At 42.9% G+C, this 21,233-nt stretch overlaps 1 protein-coding gene across 4 annotated transcripts in view; it reads left to right on the top strand.

Annotated features, from left to right (window-relative positions):
- LOC144677193 (disco-interacting protein 2 homolog C) overlaps positions 1-21,233 on the top strand; it is a 589,517-nt gene that overhangs the window by 481,240 nt on the left and 87,044 nt on the right. For all 4 annotated transcript variants that reach the window (XM_078537402.1, XM_078537389.1, XM_078537398.1 and 1 more), the window contains 2 exons: positions 8,934-9,045; positions 16,730-16,839. In XM_078537402.1, the coding sequence (XP_078393528.1) occupies positions 8,934-9,045; positions 16,730-16,839 (222 nt within the window). The remainder of the gene's footprint in view (positions 1-8,933; positions 9,046-16,729; positions 16,840-21,233) is intronic.

Here is a 21,233-nt window from a genome sequence, read left to right as displayed (position 1 = left end):
AAAGAAAGAAGGACTTACATTTGGAGCATTTTTCCTGACCTCAGGATGTCCCAAAGTGTTTTATAGCCAATAAAGAACTTATGAAATGTTGTCACAATTGTAATGTAGGAAATACACCACCCAACTTGCAATAGAAACTAGTAGAGATAGAGAAATTGCATGCAGTAAGCAGCAAGCAGCACTGTGATAATGATGTTGTCCAAACATAGACAAAAGAGCTGAACTCCAGAGGTGAGGTGAGAGTGACTGCCCTTGACGTCAAGGCAGCATTTGACCTAGTGTGGCATCAAGGAGCCCCAACAAAACTGGAGTCAATGGGAATCAGGGGGAAAACTCTCCACTGGTTGGAGTCATACCTATCACAACGAAAGATGGTTGTGGTAGTTGGAGATCATTCATCTCAGACCCTAGACATCACTGTAGGAGTTCTTCAGGGTAGCATCCTAAGCCTAACCATCTTCAGCTGCTTCATTAATGACCCTCCCTCCAATGGTGAATTGAGGATTTTCATTGGTGATTGCAAAATTTTGAGCAGCACTCGCAACTCCTCAGGTACTGAAGCAGGCTGTGTCCATATAGAGCAAGACCTGGACAACATTCAGGCTTGGTGGCAAATAACATTCACACCACACAATGACCATCTCCAACAAGATAAAATCTAATCATCTCCCCTTGACATTCAATTGCATTACCATCGTGGAATCCCCCATTATCAACATCCTGGAGGTTACCATTGACCACAAACTGAACTGGACCAGCCATATAAATGCTATGGCTGAAGAGCAAGCCAGAGGCTGGGAATTCTTGGCAAATTACTCACCTCCTGACTCCCCAAAGCCTATCCACCATCTACAAGGAGTGTGATGGAATACTCTCCGCTTGCCTGGATGAGTGCAGCTCCAACAACACTCAAGGAGCTCAACACCATCCAGGACAAAGCAACCTTCTTGATTGGTACCCCATCCACAACCTGAAACATTCACTCCCTCCACCGTCGACACACAGTGGCAGTGTGTACCATCTAGAAAGTGCCCTACAGCAACACACCAAGGCTCCTTCCAAACCCACAACCTCTCCCACCTAGAAGGCAGCAGATGCATGGAAATACCATCACCTGCAAGTTTCCCTTCAAGCTTCACACCATGCTGACTTGGAACTATACTGCCATTCTTTCACTGTCTTTCAAAATCCTGGAACTCCCTCCCTAACAGCACTGTGGGTGTACCTATACCACATGGACAGCAGCAGTTCAAGAAGACGGTTCACCCCTCCCTCTCAAGGCATTTAGGGTAGATGTTGGCATAATGGTAATATTACTGGACTAGTAATCCAGAGGCCCAGCCTTATGATCTAGGGTATGGGTTTAAATCCCACCATGGCACCTGGTGGGATTTGAATTCAATTAATAAATCTGGAATTGAAGGCTAGTCCCAGTAATGGTGACCATGAAACTATCATCGGCTGTTGTAAAACCCATCTGGTTCACTAATGTCCTTTAGGGAAGGAAATCTACCATCCTTACCTGATCTGTCCTACATGTGACTCCAGACCCACAGCAATGTGGTTGAGTTGTAACTGCCATCTCCAGTGGCCCAGCAAGCCACTCAGTTCAATGAGATGCATCACTGAAACTCTCAAGTCAACCCCAACACCCTAGCCAGCTATGCTGACAGATATCACGCCCCCGCCCCCCCACTAATCCACTGCGACACAGCGGCTCTTCATGAAGCTCAGTGAATGGAGGAAAACAAATGCCTCCCCAGCTACTAGGACCTCAGCAATGTCCAGCACCTCCACTTGAAGTCAGGTTAGCCCTTTTGGATTCATGCACACAATCTCAGGCCATGGGATTTCAATTCTGAAGAAGCTTGGAAAAATGAATGGCCCTCACAAGAAGTTACGAACAAACACCTTCCAGGATGCTTGTGGGCATCCCTAAACTACATCCGTATAGACCATAGCAGATGCGGATACCTGGTGCACAAATGGAAAATTAAAAACTCTCTTGTGTGCAACTGTGTTCACCCATAAAAGACCATGGAACACATAACGACTCAATGATATGAAGTGGGTATTATAGCGACACACACCACCATTCCTGACGTAATATCCTGGCTTGACCACCTTGATGTAAAATTAGAATTGTTGCTTTATACCCAGCTATATGAAAGAAGTTGTTGTTCAAGGCAAAATAGGGATGGGCAATAAATGCTGGCCTTGCCAGTGACACCGCATCCCATGAATGAATAATTTTTAAAAATAAATGACCAGGTAATCTGTTTTACTGATGTTGGTTGAGGGATAAATATTTGCCAAGAGTGCTCCCCTGCTCTTCTTCGAAACAGTGCCCTCCCTCAGTGCTGCACTGGAGTGTCAGCCTAGATTATGCTCTCAGGTCTCTGCAGTGGGATCTGAAACCACAACCTTCCGAGTGCCAGCACTGAACCACGTCGAACTCAACTAACCTTCCCCTTAATGCACCATGTCACATGTATCAATATTATAATTTTATAATATCAAATTTATCAATTTTCCTGGCTAGAAGAAGCAGTGTTATCAGTTGTTGTGTTGAGAGCATTGCTTATGGATAAAAGCACGCATGTGTTTTTTTCTGTTTGATTATCTCCCCAGCCTCTCGCAAACACCTTCAACAGAAAATTGAAACCACTATTTTGAACTTTGAGACAACTGTGTGCGCACAGGATTATATTTGCTCAGTTTCTCTGTTGCAAGTTAAATGGGATGTCTTTCACAGCATGTGAGCTCCAACAGCAGGTCTGCTGCTATTAGAATAAAAGGGATGCCTCAAAAGACTGTTTCAAACTGACAGATGAACAATAGCGACACTTTCATTTACTTTAGCCTTGGCAAACCAGAATTCATTGTTATGGAATGTATCATGGATGTAGAGGTCATTCTCCATCACGGATGACACAAGACTTCACTTATGAATCTAAAATAAAATAGCAAGACACTAGTCTTATTTGATAAAGGGTAAAGTGTAAGATTTCACTTAAATCTTAATTATCTGTTGCACTATTTAGAAACTCTGATCCTTAATAGAGTATTGTGCTGCAAAATGTGGGTATGGCAATTATGCTGTCTTAGAAACAAGTAAATCATGCTGTGGTGCTTTGTGTGCATTTTAATACAGCTTCACCTTAGCAGCCCATGAATAGAAAGACCTGCAAAAAGTTGGGAGGGGGACTCTGGGGTTGCGTCAAAGGCCATTTGTATTGTGAAATTCGCAGCAAATGCATTTTTCTCTGGCATGTATTGATCCACAAGCACTAAATGGATTGCCAACCTAATTTGAAGCTTTTTGTTTTCTCCTAAAATGCTGTATTGCTGTACTGCACGAGGAAATAACTTAAACTCGAATCTTTAAATTAATCAGACCTTCGATTTGATGGTGCAAAGGTTCGAAGCAGATTTTCAGCACCGTTGTATTATTCCTGCACCCGGGATAGTGCAGGGAAAATATTCATAAACATTGCAATTCTCCCTTGGATTAACAGTTTTGCCACTCTCTCAATACAGAAATCCAGGGTGGAAGCTTTCCTGATGTTATTGCTGCTGACACATTGCTACTTTGCTCCCTTCTGTTTTGCACAGGATCAGGGAAAAGGCTCACAGAATGGCTTGTCCTTAATTAATCATTAATATAGAAATTATATAACTGTTTTCAATGGCATAACTTTTTTTAAAAATCCTTTTCAATGAACTGTAGCTGTTCACTCAGAACCTTTTACAAAGACAGGTACACAGTGGGATATTATGTAGCTCTCGGTTCATTTGTGGTAAATTTTAATTCAGAAAGAAGGGAAGGATTTTTCTTTGAACATGGCTGTACCATTAAATGCTTCATTCATCAACTAAATTAATTTACAAATGCATAATTTAATCTCTAACCATAAAAGACGTGCAGTTTCAACTTTGGATTTGTGACATGGCTGGATGTTCAAGTGGAGCCAGAGGGCTTGTTTGAGGTTAAAGGCTGGAAAAAATGGATTTCCTGCAGGTTCTGCCGAATTTAACAGCAGGACCTAATTAGTATTTTCTGTCTCTGTCGCCCGGCCGGAGCCAACCAGATTGATCTGGGTGGGTAGGTACGTACCAGACTGCAGCTGGATCAGCTCAGGGAGGCTGCAGAGTGGATGAGGCCAAGGCTGGATAAGGTTGGGAAGACTCGGAGCGGGGAGGTGGGATTGGTTGAGACGTGGGTGTTGCCGAGACATGGGTGTTGTGACAGGAAGGTTGAATCCAGAGCTGGGGAAGATCACATGGTTTGGGAATCGGGAGTATGGTAGGAGGTTGGGACGAAGTCGGGAAGCCGGTGATTGGGGTATGGAGTCTGGCAGTGCCGAGGAGACCAGGGCAGATCGGAGGCTGAGGTCAGAAGAGATCAGGAGACTCAGAGAGGATTTCAGAAGGGTGGAGAGAGGGGCATCTGAGGCCTTGTGGAGGAGACCAGATAAGTGGGAGGAATGGGTGAAACGGGTTAATGATAAAATAGTTACCTCTCGGATTGAACGAATACTTCACATCCGTCTTCACCCAAGAGAATGAGGATGAAGGTATGGAACTCTGGGAGAGAGACTGCAAGGTTCTTGAGCAAATCGATATAGGGAGTGACAAGGCATTGGAGGTGTTGGCAAGCTTAAAAGTGCACAAATCTCCAGGTCCGGATGATTTGTGTCCCAGATTGCTGAGGGAGGCAAGGGAGGAGATTGCAGGGGCTCTGACCCAAATTTTTAATTCCCCTCTGGCCACGGGGGAGGTGCCAGAGGACTGGAGAACAACTAAAGTGGTTCTGCTATTTAGGAAGGGTTGTAGAGATAAACCAGGGAAATACAGACCAGTGAGTTTCACATCAGTGGTAGGGAAACTATTGGAGAAAATTCTGAAGGAGAGAATCTACCTCCACTTGGAGAGGCAAGGTTTGATCAGGGATAGTCAGCATGGCTTTGTCAGAGGGAGGTCATGCCTAACAAATTTGATTGAATTTTTGAGGAGGTGACCAGGTGTGTAGATGAGGGTAGTGCAGTTGATGTAGTTTATATGGATTTCATCAAAGCCTTTGACAAGATCCCACATGGGAGACTTATAAAGAAGGCAAATGCACATGGGATACAGGGTAATTTGATAAGGTGGATTCAAAATTGACTTAGTTGTAGGAGACAGAAGGTGATGACAGAAGGCTGCTTTAGTGACTGGAAGCCAGTGTCCAGTGGCATACCACAGGGATCTGTGCTGGGTCCCCTATTATTTGTCATTTATATAAATGACATAGATGACTATGTGGGGGGTAGGATTAGTAAGTTTGCAGATGACACAAAGATTGGCCGGGTGGTTAACAGTGAGGTTGAGTGTCTTGGGCTACAGGAAGATATAGACGGGATGGTCAAATGGGCAGATAAGTGGCAGATGGAATTTAACCCTGAAAAGTGTGAGGTGAAACACTTTGGAAGGAGTAATTTGACAAGGAAGTATTCAATGAACGGCATGACACTAGGAAATTCTGAGGAACAAGGGGACCTTGGCATGTGTGTCCATAGATCTCTGAAGGTGGAGGGGCATGTTAGTGGGGTGGTGAAAAGGGCATATGGGACACTTGCCTTTATCAATAGAGGCATAGATTACAAAAGTAGGGAGGCCATGTTGGAGTTGTATAGAACCTTGGTGAGGCCACAGCTGGAGTACTGTGTGCAGTTCTGGTCGCCACATTATAGGAAGGATGTGATTGCACTGGAGGGGGTGCAGAGGAGATTCACCAGGATGTTGCCTGGGATGAAACATTTAAGTTATGAAGAGAGGTTGGATAGACTTGGGTTGTTTTTGCTGGAGCAGAGAAGACTGAGGGGCAACCTGATCGAGGTGTACAAGATTATGAGGGGCATGGACAGGGTGGATAGGGAACAGCTGTTCCCCTTAGTTGAAGAGTCAGCCACGAGGGGACACAAGTTCAAGTTGAGGGGCAGGAGGTTTAGGAGGGATGTGAGTTAATCAGATCTGGGTTTCCCCTGCACTCTCCCATCTGATCACACAGGCCCCGGCCTCGCCACCACCCCTCACCATTCCCCCCCTCCACGCCCAACCCCGGATCACAACCTCGCCTCTGCACTGGACTAGCCATCTTAATACTGCGGCCAGAAGAGCAGGTCAGAGGCTAGGAATCCTGCAACAAGTAACTCATCTTCTGACTCTCCAAAGCCTGTCCACAATCTACAAGGCACAAGTCAGAAGTGTGATGGAATACTCCCCACTTGCCTGGATGAATGCAGCTCCCACAACAGAAGCTTGACACCATCCAGGACAAAGCAGCCCACTTGATTGGCACCACATCCACAAACATTCACTCCCTCCACCACCAACGCACAGTAGCAGCAGTGTGCACCATCTACAAGGTGCACTGCAGGAATTCACCAAGGCTCCTTAAATAGCACCTTCCAAACCCACAACCACTACCATCTAGAAGGCGAAGGGCAGCAGATAGATGGGAACACCACCACCTGGAAGCTCCCCTCCAAGTCACTTACCATCTTGACTTGGACTCGCCGTTCCTTCACTGAACTCCCTCCCTTAACAGCATTGTGGGTGTACCTACACCACAGGGACTGCAGCAGTTCAAGAAAGCAGCTCACCACCACCTTCTCAAGGGCAATGTGGGCAATAGCTGCTGGCCCAGTGAAGCCCATGTCCTGTGAATGAATACAAAAAGGCCATCAAATTCCGCCCTCAAAATTGTTCTGAGGGTAAAACCTACAAGAATAAACTTCAAATATGTTATGCTGTGAACCAGGAATATAAATAAATTAATATTTAATTGTTTCTTTAATGGGGAAGCTAGGTAAACATGAGGGAGAAAGGAATAGATAATGAGGTTGTGTGCTTCATTTATGTTTTAAGTTTAACTCTGAATGCCCGGGTGTCTCGAGCCTCAGAAAACCAACAACTACAGGGAGGCAAGGATCCAAGAGATAAATGCTTTTCCATTTCCCTGCTGGATCTACTGCCCCCTCTCCACCAACCCTAACATTCCTCATGCCCATGCCAAAATCCCACCGCATTTTCCTACCCCTCTGCCCTGCTCTCAAGGCAACTGATTTCTCTCCACTCATTCCCTTGAGGTGCCTAGCCCCCACACCCTGACCTTCAAACCCTCCCTCCCAGGATACCCGATTCTCCCCACCTTCTCCCCTCTCAAAGTCTTTGACCCACTGCTCCCCCCTCCACTGAAGCCACTGATTCTACCCCCACACCATGATGTCTCTCTTCCCCCCCACCCCCCCCACCACCAACTCCCCTTAGGCATCAGACCTCCCAGCCCTCCGAGACTTCTGATTTCCCCCAACCCCCATAGAGGCCTCTGATACCTCCCCACTGAGCAGCTTGATTCCCAATCCACCCACTGAGGCCTCTGATACCCACTTCCCCACCCCCATCTCAGAGGCATCCATCCTCCCTCTCCAATTTCCACTCATACCCCTCTCCCCCTTCCCAACCCTGGCATTTATTCCATCAGGGCCTCTTACCCCTTTCCTTGCCGTCAGCCGCTGGATCGGGAACTCCTTTCCTCCCTGCCCCTGCCATGGCCTATTTCGTCCTATGACCTCTTCTCCGAAATCCACACTTTGTGGACACGCCTCGCCTCCCTGCATTGCTGCAGGCTTCCTGACTCTCCCACCTGCTCCCAGCAGGTCAATAATATTGGGTCAGCTTTGCATCAGGATTATAGGTGCTATAGAGTTAAAATTGCTTCCTTAAAGATGTTTAATTTCCTTTTCACAGCTGCTGAGAGCATGGTGGTAAATAAGACACCTATCTCTGCACTAATAGTATTCATTTCATTGATAAAACTGCTTAAAGTTGTAGTGGCATTCCCGAAAAGTGCAACTTTAGGTGGACCAACATTAAGCGAGTCAGATTTCTCGATTACAACCAATGTAAAAGCTGTAGTTTGGATCTTTCTCAACAGAAAATAAACATTAGAACATTATACCCTGTAAGTTGAAATACTTCACATTACTAAATTCCAATTTTGGTGAATAAAATAACTTTTAAAATAGAATACATTGAACAATATAAAATAAATATACTGACTCTTTCTACTTACCTCCTGCTCGCTGCCTCTCCTGCTCCCATTCGCTGCTGATCCTACTTGCCGACCCTCCAGCTCGCCACACGCCCTGCTCCCTGACCCTCCCTCTCGCTAAACCTCCCGCTTGCTGTCTGTCCCGCTAGATGCTTCCCTCTCCTGAACCCTTGCTGTGAGCGAGGGCTTTCTGAGCAGCAGGAAGAGCAGCTTCAACTTGCAGGGGGTACGCAGCAAGCTGGAGAGACGATGAGAGGAAGGGTTGGCCGTGACCGGGAAGGCCAGGGTGTGGGAGAGGCCATGAACTGTCGGGTCAGCAGCGACCGGTGGGGAGAGAGAGAGAGCGCCCACGAGCCGGGCGGTGGCGGGGTGGGGGGGATTGCAATGACTGGGAGGGTCAGAGAACAGGAGAGGCCGTGAGCAGAGTGTTGGCAGCGATCAGGTGGGTCAGGGAATTGGAGGTGCTGTGAGCCGGAGGTCGCAGTGACTGGGAGGGTCAGGGAGAGGCCGCAAGCTAGAAGGTAAGAGGGCAGGAGAGCCTGCTCCAAAATGAGCTAATTGGGTCATGCAGTTGGCTCTTAATTTCCCTCTGAAGACATTTGGTTGTATCAGACCGCGATAACTGGGGATGGAAATAAATGCCGCCCCTACCAGCAATGCCCACGTCTGGGGAAAGAATTAGAAAAGAGACAATTTATATATAAGATGATTTATATTTGAATACCCTCTCTTCTCCAAATCTTCCTTGCACATTAACACACAACTATCGGGCCAAATTAATTTGGTCTTTCATATGGCCTCTGTGCATTGCCTAACTAACAGATCCATTATTTTGCAGGTCAGCAGATCAGCATGCATAATGACATCGCAATTTGTAGTAAAACTTCTAAGGTCACGAGAAGCAGGAGCAGCAGTTGATGTAAGAACGTGGCCTCCTGTTTTAGACACAGGTAGGAAATGTGGGTTCAGAAACTAAATGCAAAAGGTGTATTGCACTCTGTTCTAGTTTAATACGTTTCCCTCATGAGAATCCCAATTAATGTCGCATAAACATTCAGTGATGCATTTTAAATGCCTCTGGGTAAAATGCAGATTCTGCATAGTCCAGCTTTAGTTTAAATCTTTATAAAAAAAACTTTTTCACACAACAAGTGGTTCAGGCCTGGAATGCACTGCCTAGAGGTGTGGTGGAGACAGGTTCAATCGAGGCATTCAAGAGGGCATTTAGATGATTATTCGAATGGAAACAATGTGCAAGGGTACGGGGAAAAGGCAGGGCAGTGGCAATAGGTCATAATGCTCATTTGGAGAGCTGGTGCAGGCACGATGGACCGAATGGCCATTTTCTGTGCTGTTAAAATTCTATGATTCTGTGAACTCGTGGAACTTGGGTTATGGGAGCCTAATGTGTGTGAGCACATTTGTTATTTTCAGTTGTGCAATCCATTCATTTGTTGCCGTTAAACATATGTACAAATAAATTCATTAATTATGTGGAACTGTTCAATGTTAGAAGCGTAATGATGTCCTGTTAAGGTATTAAATCATCTGAGAAAACATCAGGGCAATATAATAATAATATGTACACGGTATGAAACAACTTCACATCAAGTTGAAAATTTAACCTTGCAACATTTTGGTTCTGGCATTATAATGCGTTATAGCTGTATTTTGTATTTGAGGAGGCCAAGGTGTATTTGCAGCAGCAGTTAAAAATTGAACTATAAAAAGAAATATTTCAATTATTTCCAACAGCATGATGAACAACAGCTTATGATAGGAATATCAACTTTTCATAACACTCCATGTGTACTTTACTTTAAAACATATTGTTAATCATTTGCCCTACTTTATCGTAACAGGTTTTGATTGCATACAACATTTTCCTCGCATCTTAATAGACAGTCAATAGTTATCGTCAATATTGAACGTTATCAAAGGTTACTGAGTTTAAAAGGGAATGGAATTTTTAATCGCCTGAAGATGTTATTTCATGGTGCATTGTGTAAAGGTTTTAAAGGTATGGAAGAGAGATTAGATGAATAAATGTAACACGTTTATGTTTATAACATTTAGATCTTGGCATCATTGTAACTATAGTGATACAAGGAAGAATGAAGATTACCGTAGATCGCTGTCATTTGTTTAATCCCATTTTTTCCTGCACCGGAACTCATGTTTAAGCCTATGTTCGGCATATAAATTGACCCCTCCCCCACCCCTTTTCTGCTCAGAAATGCTGTACTCACGTTAGGAGTCAGCCTCGGTTTTTCACCTCAACCATGCAAGTTGGCACATGGGATCAAGCAGGTTATACGGAGCGTGTTACCAAGAGTTTGCATTGGAGTTTAAGACGTGCCTGCAAAGAGCAGACCTCACATGGTGACCGATGGACGGAAGTGGGACCTCCGGCAAAAAGAATGAAATACGAAGTGAGTTTCAAGCTTAAAGTCGTGACCTTTGCTCACTCAAATAACTGTGCTGCAGCAGGGAAGTGCGGTGTTAGTGAAAAACTGGTGTGAGAATAGATGAAGAAGGAATCACCCTGAAGGACATGCCCAAGACCAAATGCACCATGAGAATAAGGACCAGCCACTGGCCTGATCTTGAGAAACACATATTGAATGGGTCCTCGAAAATCATCAGAATGCTTTCATCATCACTAGAAAAGCAATGCGCATATACGCGTTGAAGTGGGTCAAATCAAACTCTGGCTCACAGCACCTCCAATTCCCTGACCCACCTGAATGGCGGGTCTCCAGGACATCCAAAAGACCCTCAAGGGACATGTCACTAAACCTGGGGGTCGCAGCCTTTTTTGCCTTTCGGAGCCATCCTGGGCTGGAAACACTGAAAAGGTGTGTGTGCGGCATGGTGAGGTGATGGTGTGGCAGGTGAATGAGAGCCCACCCGCAATGGAAATGGCGTGTTTCCCGGGAATGCATAATTAATGTGGCGGGTTTGGGATGACATGGCTTTAAAAGCCGCCATTGCGGCCGGCGGGTAAAACACCGTTTTACCCACCCGCTACCGCACTTGGTGCAAATTTGGGACAGTTCTGCCCTATGTCTAACTATATACATAACATTCTTGTAACTACCTTTTTACAACTACTCATTCTACTCCACTCCAACTCTCACTCTTCCCCTCTCCAAGTCACAGACCTGGGGTTTCAAGCACCCACAGTATTCTCGGCCCTTAGGGAAGATGTCTTGGAGGTATGAGAGCTTTCTTCTGCATCTAGTAGGTCATATTCTGCAGAGTAGGACAACACTTTATCAGCATTGCTGAGAAACTGAGATTAGGTTTCAGGCGACTGAACTGCAAGGACAATGAAGACTTTTCATTGAAAGACTGATCCAAAAGAGAAGACTGAAGAGAATCGATCTTTGGACCCTCTAGAACCAGAAGAGAAGAACTCGGAACATTCTGAGGAACTTGTTGCTCCCTCGAAGGACTCTGAGATGAAGCTTCTGAAGTGGAATGATCTTCAACTCTTGGGAAGGCTATCACAGCTGTATCAAAGACTGAAAGGGCATTGAAGATCTGAGAATTCAATGAACTTAAACGATGAAGGGAAAAACAACCAACTTCATATAAGACTGTCAAGAAAAGAAGCGGAGATGATTTCCCAGTGATTTTTCAGGAAGATTGAATATTTTCTATAGGTAGTGGTAAGAGAGCCACACTTTTCTGTGTAAGAAGTTGCTCCGCTATGGGCAATGGGAAGAACAGCTGAGTAATATGGAGACGAGGCAAGAAAGGAACTTAGTGCTGAGTGTTTAAACTTCCTCAGCTTCTGAAGACTGAATTTCCACTGCTTCTGAGTAAAAAGTTGAAGAATGTTGCATGAAAGACAGTGAGTTGCTCAAATGATGAGCATCATCTGTTTCTTCTAGGATTCTTAGAAGTAAGCCAATATCACCACTTAACAGGGTTGTATGTTGAAGGACAGAGAGAAAATCAATGATATGTTGCCCATAGCAGCTAAGATGGGGTAATAATCCTGCATTTGAATTGAAAGTCACTGCCAGCTGGACCTTGTAATTTGATGTCTGACTGATAAAGGATCATCGGCTGAAGCCAATCGAGGTTCTCTGCTAACATGGTAACAGCCGCTCCAGTATCAATTTTAAACAAAGTATTGAAGCCTTGAACTTGGACTGTAACAGACCAGTAGCCTGGATTAAGACTATCTATTTCCTTTAGGAACTCTGTAGCTTCATCGTTTCCTGGATTTTCCATTTCTTGGAAGGAATGTGTTTTGTAAACACTTGCTAGTCTGCGACTTCAATTAAAATTGTTGGATTTGCAATAACACTTGATATGTCCAGTTTTGCCGCACCGCAAGCATTCTGCACCCCCTTGCTGGGCAGCCCTGGCATCTATGCTGGATTTTCACACCACAAAGCAAGTATCTCAAAATATCTGCCAGTGTGGAGTTCCCTGACCTTTTGGTTGGCGTGCTGGGTTTTCACATGGGTGGGGCCGCTGCCCATGGTCCTATCTAATCTACGGAGTCATGTGAAGCTTCTGTGTCGCCACATGCAAAAGCCCGATTAAACGCTCTAAGCTCGGCCTGCCTCGCATACTGGTCTGCAGAAAGTCGGAAAGTTTCTCATCCCGAACACCCACAACTCTGCGATCATGGATTAGTTGATCCTTTAGTGTCCCATGTCTGCAAGAACTATCAAGAAGGACTCATGCACACCCTGCCATAGTAGAACATCACCTGCCACTGGACCTACTGCATAAAGAGAGGAACTAACTTGAAGCTTTGGCTCATCTTCGTGAAGACTTGATGCTGCTTGGAACCGGAGAAAATGGCATTTCCATAACTCCCACTGCTCGCCTCTCTGTGGGTCCTCGAGACAGTCAAACAGGCGGGGCAGGGGAAGGAGCTGCTCACTAGGGATGGTCATCGTTATCTCTCTCCAGTGTGCCTCCTTATACCCCCGAAATTTATCGACCTGCTTTCAAAGGTTTCTTCTTCACTCTGTGATTCCTTCGATAACACACGTGTATTTTTACATGGATGCCTCACGGATGCCTCAGAGAGAGAGTGTTTAATGTGTAACTCACTAATGTCAGTGGTACATCACCATCTATGTCACAAATTAGCGTATCCCATCTGTTAATCCCTTATACTGCAGTGGAAAGATGACTCTGAAACCGAAAGTGCCAAATCCAATCGAGTGGGATCCTTACAAAGATGCCAAAGTGACACAATGAATTCGGTAAACCTTGTATCGGATGCTGAAGACAATGGATTTGACAGTTTTTATGACGTTTTGATTGTGGTTAAAAGTACCCATGTAGAATTAATTAATTCAATAAAATATGTTGCATTGATTTAACTTGAAATACCCGTGTTTTTTTTCCGCATTCCAACTAACGACCACCTTCACCAACACCAGCGGCTCATGTTTTATACACAGTGTATAAGTCAACCCCCGTTTTTGGAAGGATTTTTTGAGGTTTCGTAGGCCGATTTATATGCCATGATCTGTGGTATTTATCTCTTGCATATCAACTCAGGGAATTAAGGGAGCTGCAAGCCAATGTTTAAAATGTTGCAATTATTTAATCAGTGGGATTTACCCAGTTCAGTGTTTTTAAATTCATATGGAAAAGTATAAACTTTGATGTTTTGTATTTGTTTTTATCAAGGTTGATGAAATGACAAAGTAAATGGTTTATTGGTAATTTCCCGCACTCGTTTGAGGAATTGCAAAAGCCTGCCAGATAGTTCTTAAGGGAATCTCAGCAGGAATTGACAGTCCACAGATGACTCAAACCCACTTTGTTCTGCCACTTATTAATTTTCTAATACAGTGTATTCAGAGCAAATGTGCAAATAGAGATTGATATTACACTGATTTTCCTGATGCACAATGGAAATCATAGAATTATATAGCACAGAAGGAGGTCATTTGCCTTATCTGTCTTTGCCAGCTCTTTGAGAAGAGCTATCCAATTAGTCTCACTTCCTTGTTCTTTCGCATAGCCCTGAAGTTTTTATTTCCTTTTCAAGAATTTATCCAATTCCATTTTGAAAGTCACTCAGCTCCACCCCTTTAAGCCTAAGGGACGCAGACTTGAATGGATATGGCAGAAAACTGGTTTAGCCCTTCACTGCCAGGACCACATAAAGCACTATGGAGCTCTGCTAAAACTGCTTACTATTCTAGGACCATCTGGGAATGCAAAGGGTAACCCCTGACTTCTTTCTTCTACTGCAACCTATCTACCCGATCTCCTCCACCTTAACCACCAACAATAATTGCGAGGAGCAAATGGACGACTTTGTTGTTAAGATCAAAATCGTCTGATCAACTGCCTTTGCTGCTTCACTTCCTTCTTCCACTAGCCTACCGGACCACAATTCCTCAAAGCTCCCCGCTGCCCTAAGTTCACATGTTTCTCTACTTTTTCTCCTATCTCCTCTCATGCACTTTCTGAGCTCATCTTGTCCATGAGGCACACCTCCTGCTCCCTTGAGCCTATTCCCACTAAACTGTTGACCACCCAACATTCCACCCCCACCCCAACCCCACCCTGCTCCCCATGTTAGCTAATATTTTCATTGGTTCTCTCTCATCCAGTGCTAACTCCCTCTCCTTTAAATCTGCAGAAATCATTCCCTCTCATCCACTCTGCAAAAAAGAAAACAACGCTTGACCTCACCGCCCTTGCAGGCTAGCGCCCCATCTCCAATCTCCTGTTAACCTCCAAAGTCCCTGAACATATTGTCAGCTCCCAAATCTATGTCCACCTTGCCTGGAACTCCATGTTTGAATCCTTCAGTTAGGTTATATACCCAGCCACAGTCCTTAAATGGCTCTTATCAAAGTCACAAATGACACACTGTATGTTTGTGACAAAGGTAAAGTAACCCTCCTTGTCCTTCTAAACTTGTCTGCAGCCTTTGACAGGGTTGACCACGCCATTCTCCTCTCCTTTTCATCCAGCTGGGTGGATATCCATTCAAGTCTGCATCCCTTAGACTTAAAGCGGTGGAGCTGAGTACTGTAGTAGAATGGGCTGCCAGCAGACAATGGTTTTTAATTGGGGACTAGGGCATCAACGGTGGCAATGATGGTATGGTTGAGCAAACTCTGTGGTGAATGGAGGTCTAAAGGCTAGACAGTTTAGATTTTGAAAGTACAGTTATAAATGAATTGGGGAATACCTTTTTCCAGGGGCAGTTACAGGAGGAGTGGCGTGGAAGAGTGATGTGGATGAAGAGTGATACAAGGTCCTGGTTCCATTCGTATTTATCTAATCGGAGCAGTGCAGTATCTCTTGCAATGACTTTTCCTCCTGCTCCTGCACCATTACGTCCTAGTCGGTGCCCTCCAAGGATCTGTCCCTGGCCCCCTCTTATTTCTCACCTACATACTCCCCTTGGTGCCATTATCTGAAAGCAAAAGCTTTAGTTTCACATATATGCTGATGATGCCCAGCTCTATCTTCCTAACACTTCTTTCAACTCCTTCACTGTTGCTGAATTATCAGACTGCTTATCAGCCTTGAGTACTGGATGAGCGGGAATTTCCTCCAATTAATCACTGGGAAGACTGAAGCCATTGTCTTTGTTCCCTGCTCCAAACACCATTCCCTGCTTCACCTCTCTCCCTGGCAACTATCTTCCTGTCATATCTGACTACATATCCATGCCATCAGAAAGAGCACCTATTTCCAACCCTGCATCACTCCCTTACTTCGCCCTGCCTCAGCTAATCTGCTGAAACACTCATTCATGACTTTGTTACCTCTAGACTCAACTATTTCAAAGCCGCCTTGGCTGACCTCCCACCTTCTGCCCTCTGTAAACATGAGGTCATCCAAAACATTGCTGCCCATGCCCTTACTTGCTCCCAAGTCCCATTCACCCACCATCCCTGTGCTCGCTCGCCTACATTGGCTCCTGGTCAAGCAACGCCTCAATTTTAGAATTCTCATCCTAGTTGTCTAACCCCTTCATGGCCTCACCTCTCCCTATGTCTGTAATACCCTCCAACCCCGCAACCCTCCAAGATACCTGCGCTTATCTAATTCTGTTTTTTGAGCATCTCAGAGTTTAATTACTTCACCATTGGTGGTCCTACCTTCATGTGTCATGGCACTAAGCTCTAGGATTCCCTCCCTAATCCTCATCTCTTCCATTCTTTATTCCTTTAAGAAGCTTCTTAAAACCTATCTCTTTGACCAAGCTTTTGGCTATTTTCCCTAATATCACCTTTGGTGGCTCAGTGTATAGTTTTACTTTATGGTGCTCCTGTGAAGTGCATTAGGATGCTTTGTTATATTACAGGTTCTATATAAATATGTTGTTGTTAAAATCCCTCAAAACTTGGAATCTTGATACCAAAGGTACCATATGCACTGTCTCTTGATTAACTGCTGACCCAGAATCTGTTGTATTGTTCTGTAGAGCATTGACAAGATGGCCTGTACTTGAATTTTTAAAAAACATGCATTAGTGATTTTGAGGGATAGCATGGAGGTAACCAGTAGCCTTATTGTAAGGCATCCTCCGATGTAGTATTATATGTTACATAATGGCATGCTTACCCATGATCTCCATATGTCCAGCATTCCAGTTCCTAAAGTGCATTAATTTCCTTTCAGATGATTTGCCAAAGAGACGGCCTGCCCAGATTTACAAACCCTCCAACCCTGACACTTTGGCCTACCTTGACTTTAGTGTATCTACAACAGGAATGCTAGCAGGAGTGAAGGTAAGATAATATAGAAGCTTTCGTCTCCTGTCTCACGAGTCTTTGTCTTAATGAAAAGTCGCTTGCGTTTGTATCAAACATCTTGTCTCTGCACCAAAACAAACCTGCAGAATTATAATTGCAATGAATTAATGGAGTAAAGATAAGCTAAAAGGAATATAGGCCTAGGAAAGCTTCAAAACTTTTGGTTACTTGAATCCAATTGAGGGCAGTTATCTGTAGCTCGCATACTCATATTTAGGATGCACAACATTTGGACCAAACCTGCTGCACTACGCTACAGTAGACCATGCTGAATTGCTTACCTGGACATGGCTTAGAGAGAGAAGTTGCCAAATAGAAGCTTGTCCTACTGGGAGAGTCACCAAGGTCCACTCTGAGGGATGTGTCAGAGTGATGTTGGTGGAAATCTGGCAGTAGGTTTCCTTTTTGTCCTCCAGCTGGTTTATGATGTAGTGATACTGAAAATGATGAAAAAGAAAGAAGGATACGGTTGGTGTGGGGGGTGGGGTGGGATATTTATGCTTAATATCTCCATACTTTATTCCCTGATATGTGCCCTGACGTGGATTTAAGTAGCTAAGTAATACTATATTTGTGTGGTAGCTAGCTTTAAGCTTTAGTTATTTGTATGAATTAAGCTAAATTACTATGGACCATTTTATATTATTTATCAGCCTCTTTATAACATAAGTAAGATTCATTATTGTTTGTAGTCTGTGTGTTTTATCTTACTGAGGATTGGTGAACCATTTGAATTAGGCTTGCAACTTTTAGGGCATTGTCATTCTCAATTGTCATTGGATCATTTTAATGTTTATTGGCCTTTTTGTTACAAATTACTTTCCCTTATTAGAAATGGCACTTATTGAGGAACAAGTCCTATCAGAATGGTTCTCTCATCCTTAATCACTGTAAATCTGTAAAGCTTATTTTTGAATTGTAACTTTTTTACCAAAATCAGACATGTTGCAGCATAGAGGCAAGAGTTGGAATCGAGGCAAGAGTTCTGATTGTTTTTTTTGCCACTGATGATGAAAAATAATTTTAAAGATTTAAAACTTTGTAAAGCTGATTTTTAAAGACTAAAAGCAAATGACTAAATTGATCAGTATTTTAAAAATCAGGCATTCCTATTTTAGAAATTTTCCAACATTCCATTCCAATACTGTGATGTTCTACGAAACTAGGACAGGTGGCATTTTCCTAGCATTGTTCTATCAACCCAACCAGATTATTTTAGATCTCAAAAAAAATTTGTGTAGTTTAATATGGATTGTTAACTGCTCAGTGCTATTAAGGATATTACCATCTCTTGCGCTAACATGCTGATCTTGATAATCTGCTGAATAGTTTTTTTTTATTCTTTCATGGGATGTTGGTGTTACTGGCAAGGCCAGCATTTGTTGCCCATCCCCAATTTTCCTTCAACTGAGTGGCTTCCTAGTTCATTTCAGGGGGCAGTTAAGAATCAGCTACATTGCTGTGGGTCGGGAGTCACATGTAGGCCAGACCAGGTAAGGATGGCAGATTTCCTTCCTTAAAGGACATTAGTGAGTCAGATGAGTTTTTACAACAATCAACAACAGTTTCATGTTCAACTTTACTGAAACTAGCTTTATATTCCAGATTTATAAATTGAATTTAAATTCCACCAGCTCCCAGAGTGAGATCTGAACCCATGCCCCCAGAACATAAGCCTCATGATTACTAATCCAATGACGCTACCACTACACCAGCATTTCCCACTAGATGATTAATTTATTGAATGCATTTTTTATACACTGTACTGCTGTGTAATAAGATTGTAAAAAATGACATTGTTATGTGACCATAAAACTAGCATTTCAGGGATCTCTACATAAGACTGTGGTACATATTAGATGCACCTGTGAAATGTAAATAATTTATTAAATTCAGTTTTGAGACAAATTAGTGCAGGGTTTAACTTGATATAAACCTGTTAAAGGAGTTTTTTTATTATATAAAGTCTAAAAATGTTGCCAGCGTTAGATTTAGGCTTAAAAATCCAATGGTGATAACTCTTTTGTTTCAAATGTATCTTTGCAAATAGGAAAACTTAGGATTTATTAGCTATATGTATAACAAAGCATGTCTGCACACAAGTATTTTAGCCTTGTTGCTAGTATTGCAAGCAATGTTTTTCCTTGAATTTGTTGTCATTTTTTAATGTTTGTGCTAAAGGTATTCATAAGCATATTTGTAATACTTATATGTTTTCACCTATTTTAAAATAGAGTAACTGATTCTTTTAAATCTTATAAAATGTAATGTAAATCGCACAGACCAGGAATGTTTCAAAATCTAATCCCTGTTCTATGCCGAGTTGGCTGTTCTCACCAGGGTAAGTGGTTGGGCCAGAACCGTTGGCCTCAGTATCTGTGGTTTGTAAAGGGACAAAAATAAAATTGATTGCAGTTCCTGGCCCTGATGTCTATCCAGTGCCTTATACTGCAAAGTTTGTGGTTTCTGCAGGTGAATGCATGATGTGGCTCATTTGGAACACAGCTGCAGTTAAATTGTCTGTCAAAAATTACTGTATGGGTTCACAAAAGAAAAATAGATGTTTCAGTGATGTATTAGCACATGTGAGACATTATCCCAGCATCAGCTGGCTCCTTCGGTAAGAGGGAAGGAATAGCGGGAGGGAAGGAGAAATGTATTTTTGTGTGACTGACCCAGCTACCTGCAACAGCCTGCAGGCTGGGATGATATGAAGCTGGAACATTGTCACAGCTTCCCTCTGGATTACTGAATAATCAAACTAGCTTAATGACTAGCAAAACCTCAAATTAATTTTGAATGTCTATCTGCACTAGAGCTCAGACTCGCTGTAGTTCATCTGGCTACAAATCCACTGCCTTACTGCTAGAGTTTTCAGAGAACTGTGACTTTGTTCTTGCAATAAAATACAGGAAAATAAAATGCATTTGTTTTTGACATTTAAATTACTGTCTGTTGCTACCTCTGTGTTTAGATATCTTCAAGCTGCTTATTGCAAATGGATCTTTCTCACCTTGATGGTTGATCTTGTGTCGATTGTTTTGTTCTTTTTGCGTGTGTAACAAGGCAGTGCAGAGAATAAGAAAGTTTTGTGTATGCAAACTTCCCATGTAGTCGTTAATAACATAAGAAAAATTCCTCCCATTAAAGAAGTTAAAAGGTGTTTTTATTGCATATGTAGAAATAATAGTCATTGTATTGATTTTACCATTTGTACATTTTTTGCTGTATATTGTACTTCAAATGTTCCAAAAAGGCTACCACAATAGTCTTTCACCCCTATGATGTGGAGTCAAATCCAGCCCAGGCTGACGAACTGAAACTCACTTCTGGTTGTAGGGTCCTGTCCATTTTGGGGAATATTCAATCCGGCTCCTGGTGGTTATGGACTTACGTTACACTTTGGGTCTAAATTGGGAATTTCACTTCGTGCAAAATGACTGGTTTAAGAAATGGAGAGATGCTACCCACAGTTGTGCAGCAAAGGCTACTTTCCAAAGGTTTTGGCTTTTTGAAGCAGAGCATTGGGTGCACAAGCCAAACAAGAGGTGCTGACATGTTGGCCAGAGAGAAAGATGCTCCATTCCTCAGCAAGAGCATTCCTCATTAGGATGAGCACAGAAAATTAACAAACACTTTAAAGAGTTATTTAGTGCTTTTTTTATACATAACTTGTAGTGTATAATCACTAGAAGGTTACTTATATATGCAGATTTTTCTGATTAAATGCTAAGGTTAAGCTAATGACAAACAGATGATTTTAAAAAATCATAAGCCCCCTATTTTGAACTGTACAGTTTATGATGGTCTTTTTGGCCATTAGTTATGCTAATTGTTCATGATAACAAGCGTAGCGTTTTTACCACAAAATAATTTTTCCTCTACAACTACGCTGTAATACATTCATGTAATTCAGGGAAAGTGCCATGGTACTATTTGGTTTTTGTGCTGTTTACTGCCTTAAAACCAAATAAAAGCTTTTTTGGCTCAACAGTGGCATTTTCATGAGTTGGCTGGCTGTAATATAACACAATGATTTAAGTAATGTTCTATGAATATTTGAACACTGAAATTGCTTTCATTTCCTCCTTCATGACTGCTATATTAATATGCCAGAATCTCCCAATCAAACTTTCGACTTTGGTAAATATCACTCAAATTCACAGTGAATTTTAAGCAAATGCTTAACAGACCAAACAATCATGGTCGTTCATTTATAGTTTTTATATTGTGCATCTATGAGAAATTAATCATATTTTGTATTAAATATGATAATCCCAGAAAAAGCATATATAGTTAAAGGAGGGCCTTGCTTGCAGCCCTGATTACTTCTTATCAATGTCTGTACTATTCAACTCACCGGAGTGTGA

Source organism: Cetorhinus maximus, chromosome 3 (assembly GCF_964194155.1).
Source record: "Cetorhinus maximus chromosome 3, sCetMax3.hap1.1, whole genome shotgun sequence".
Lineage (NCBI taxonomy): Eukaryota > Metazoa > Chordata > Chondrichthyes > Lamniformes > Cetorhinidae > Cetorhinus > Cetorhinus maximus.
Note: the sequence above shows the minus strand (reverse complement) of the source record. Positions and strands in the feature narration are given on the sequence as shown.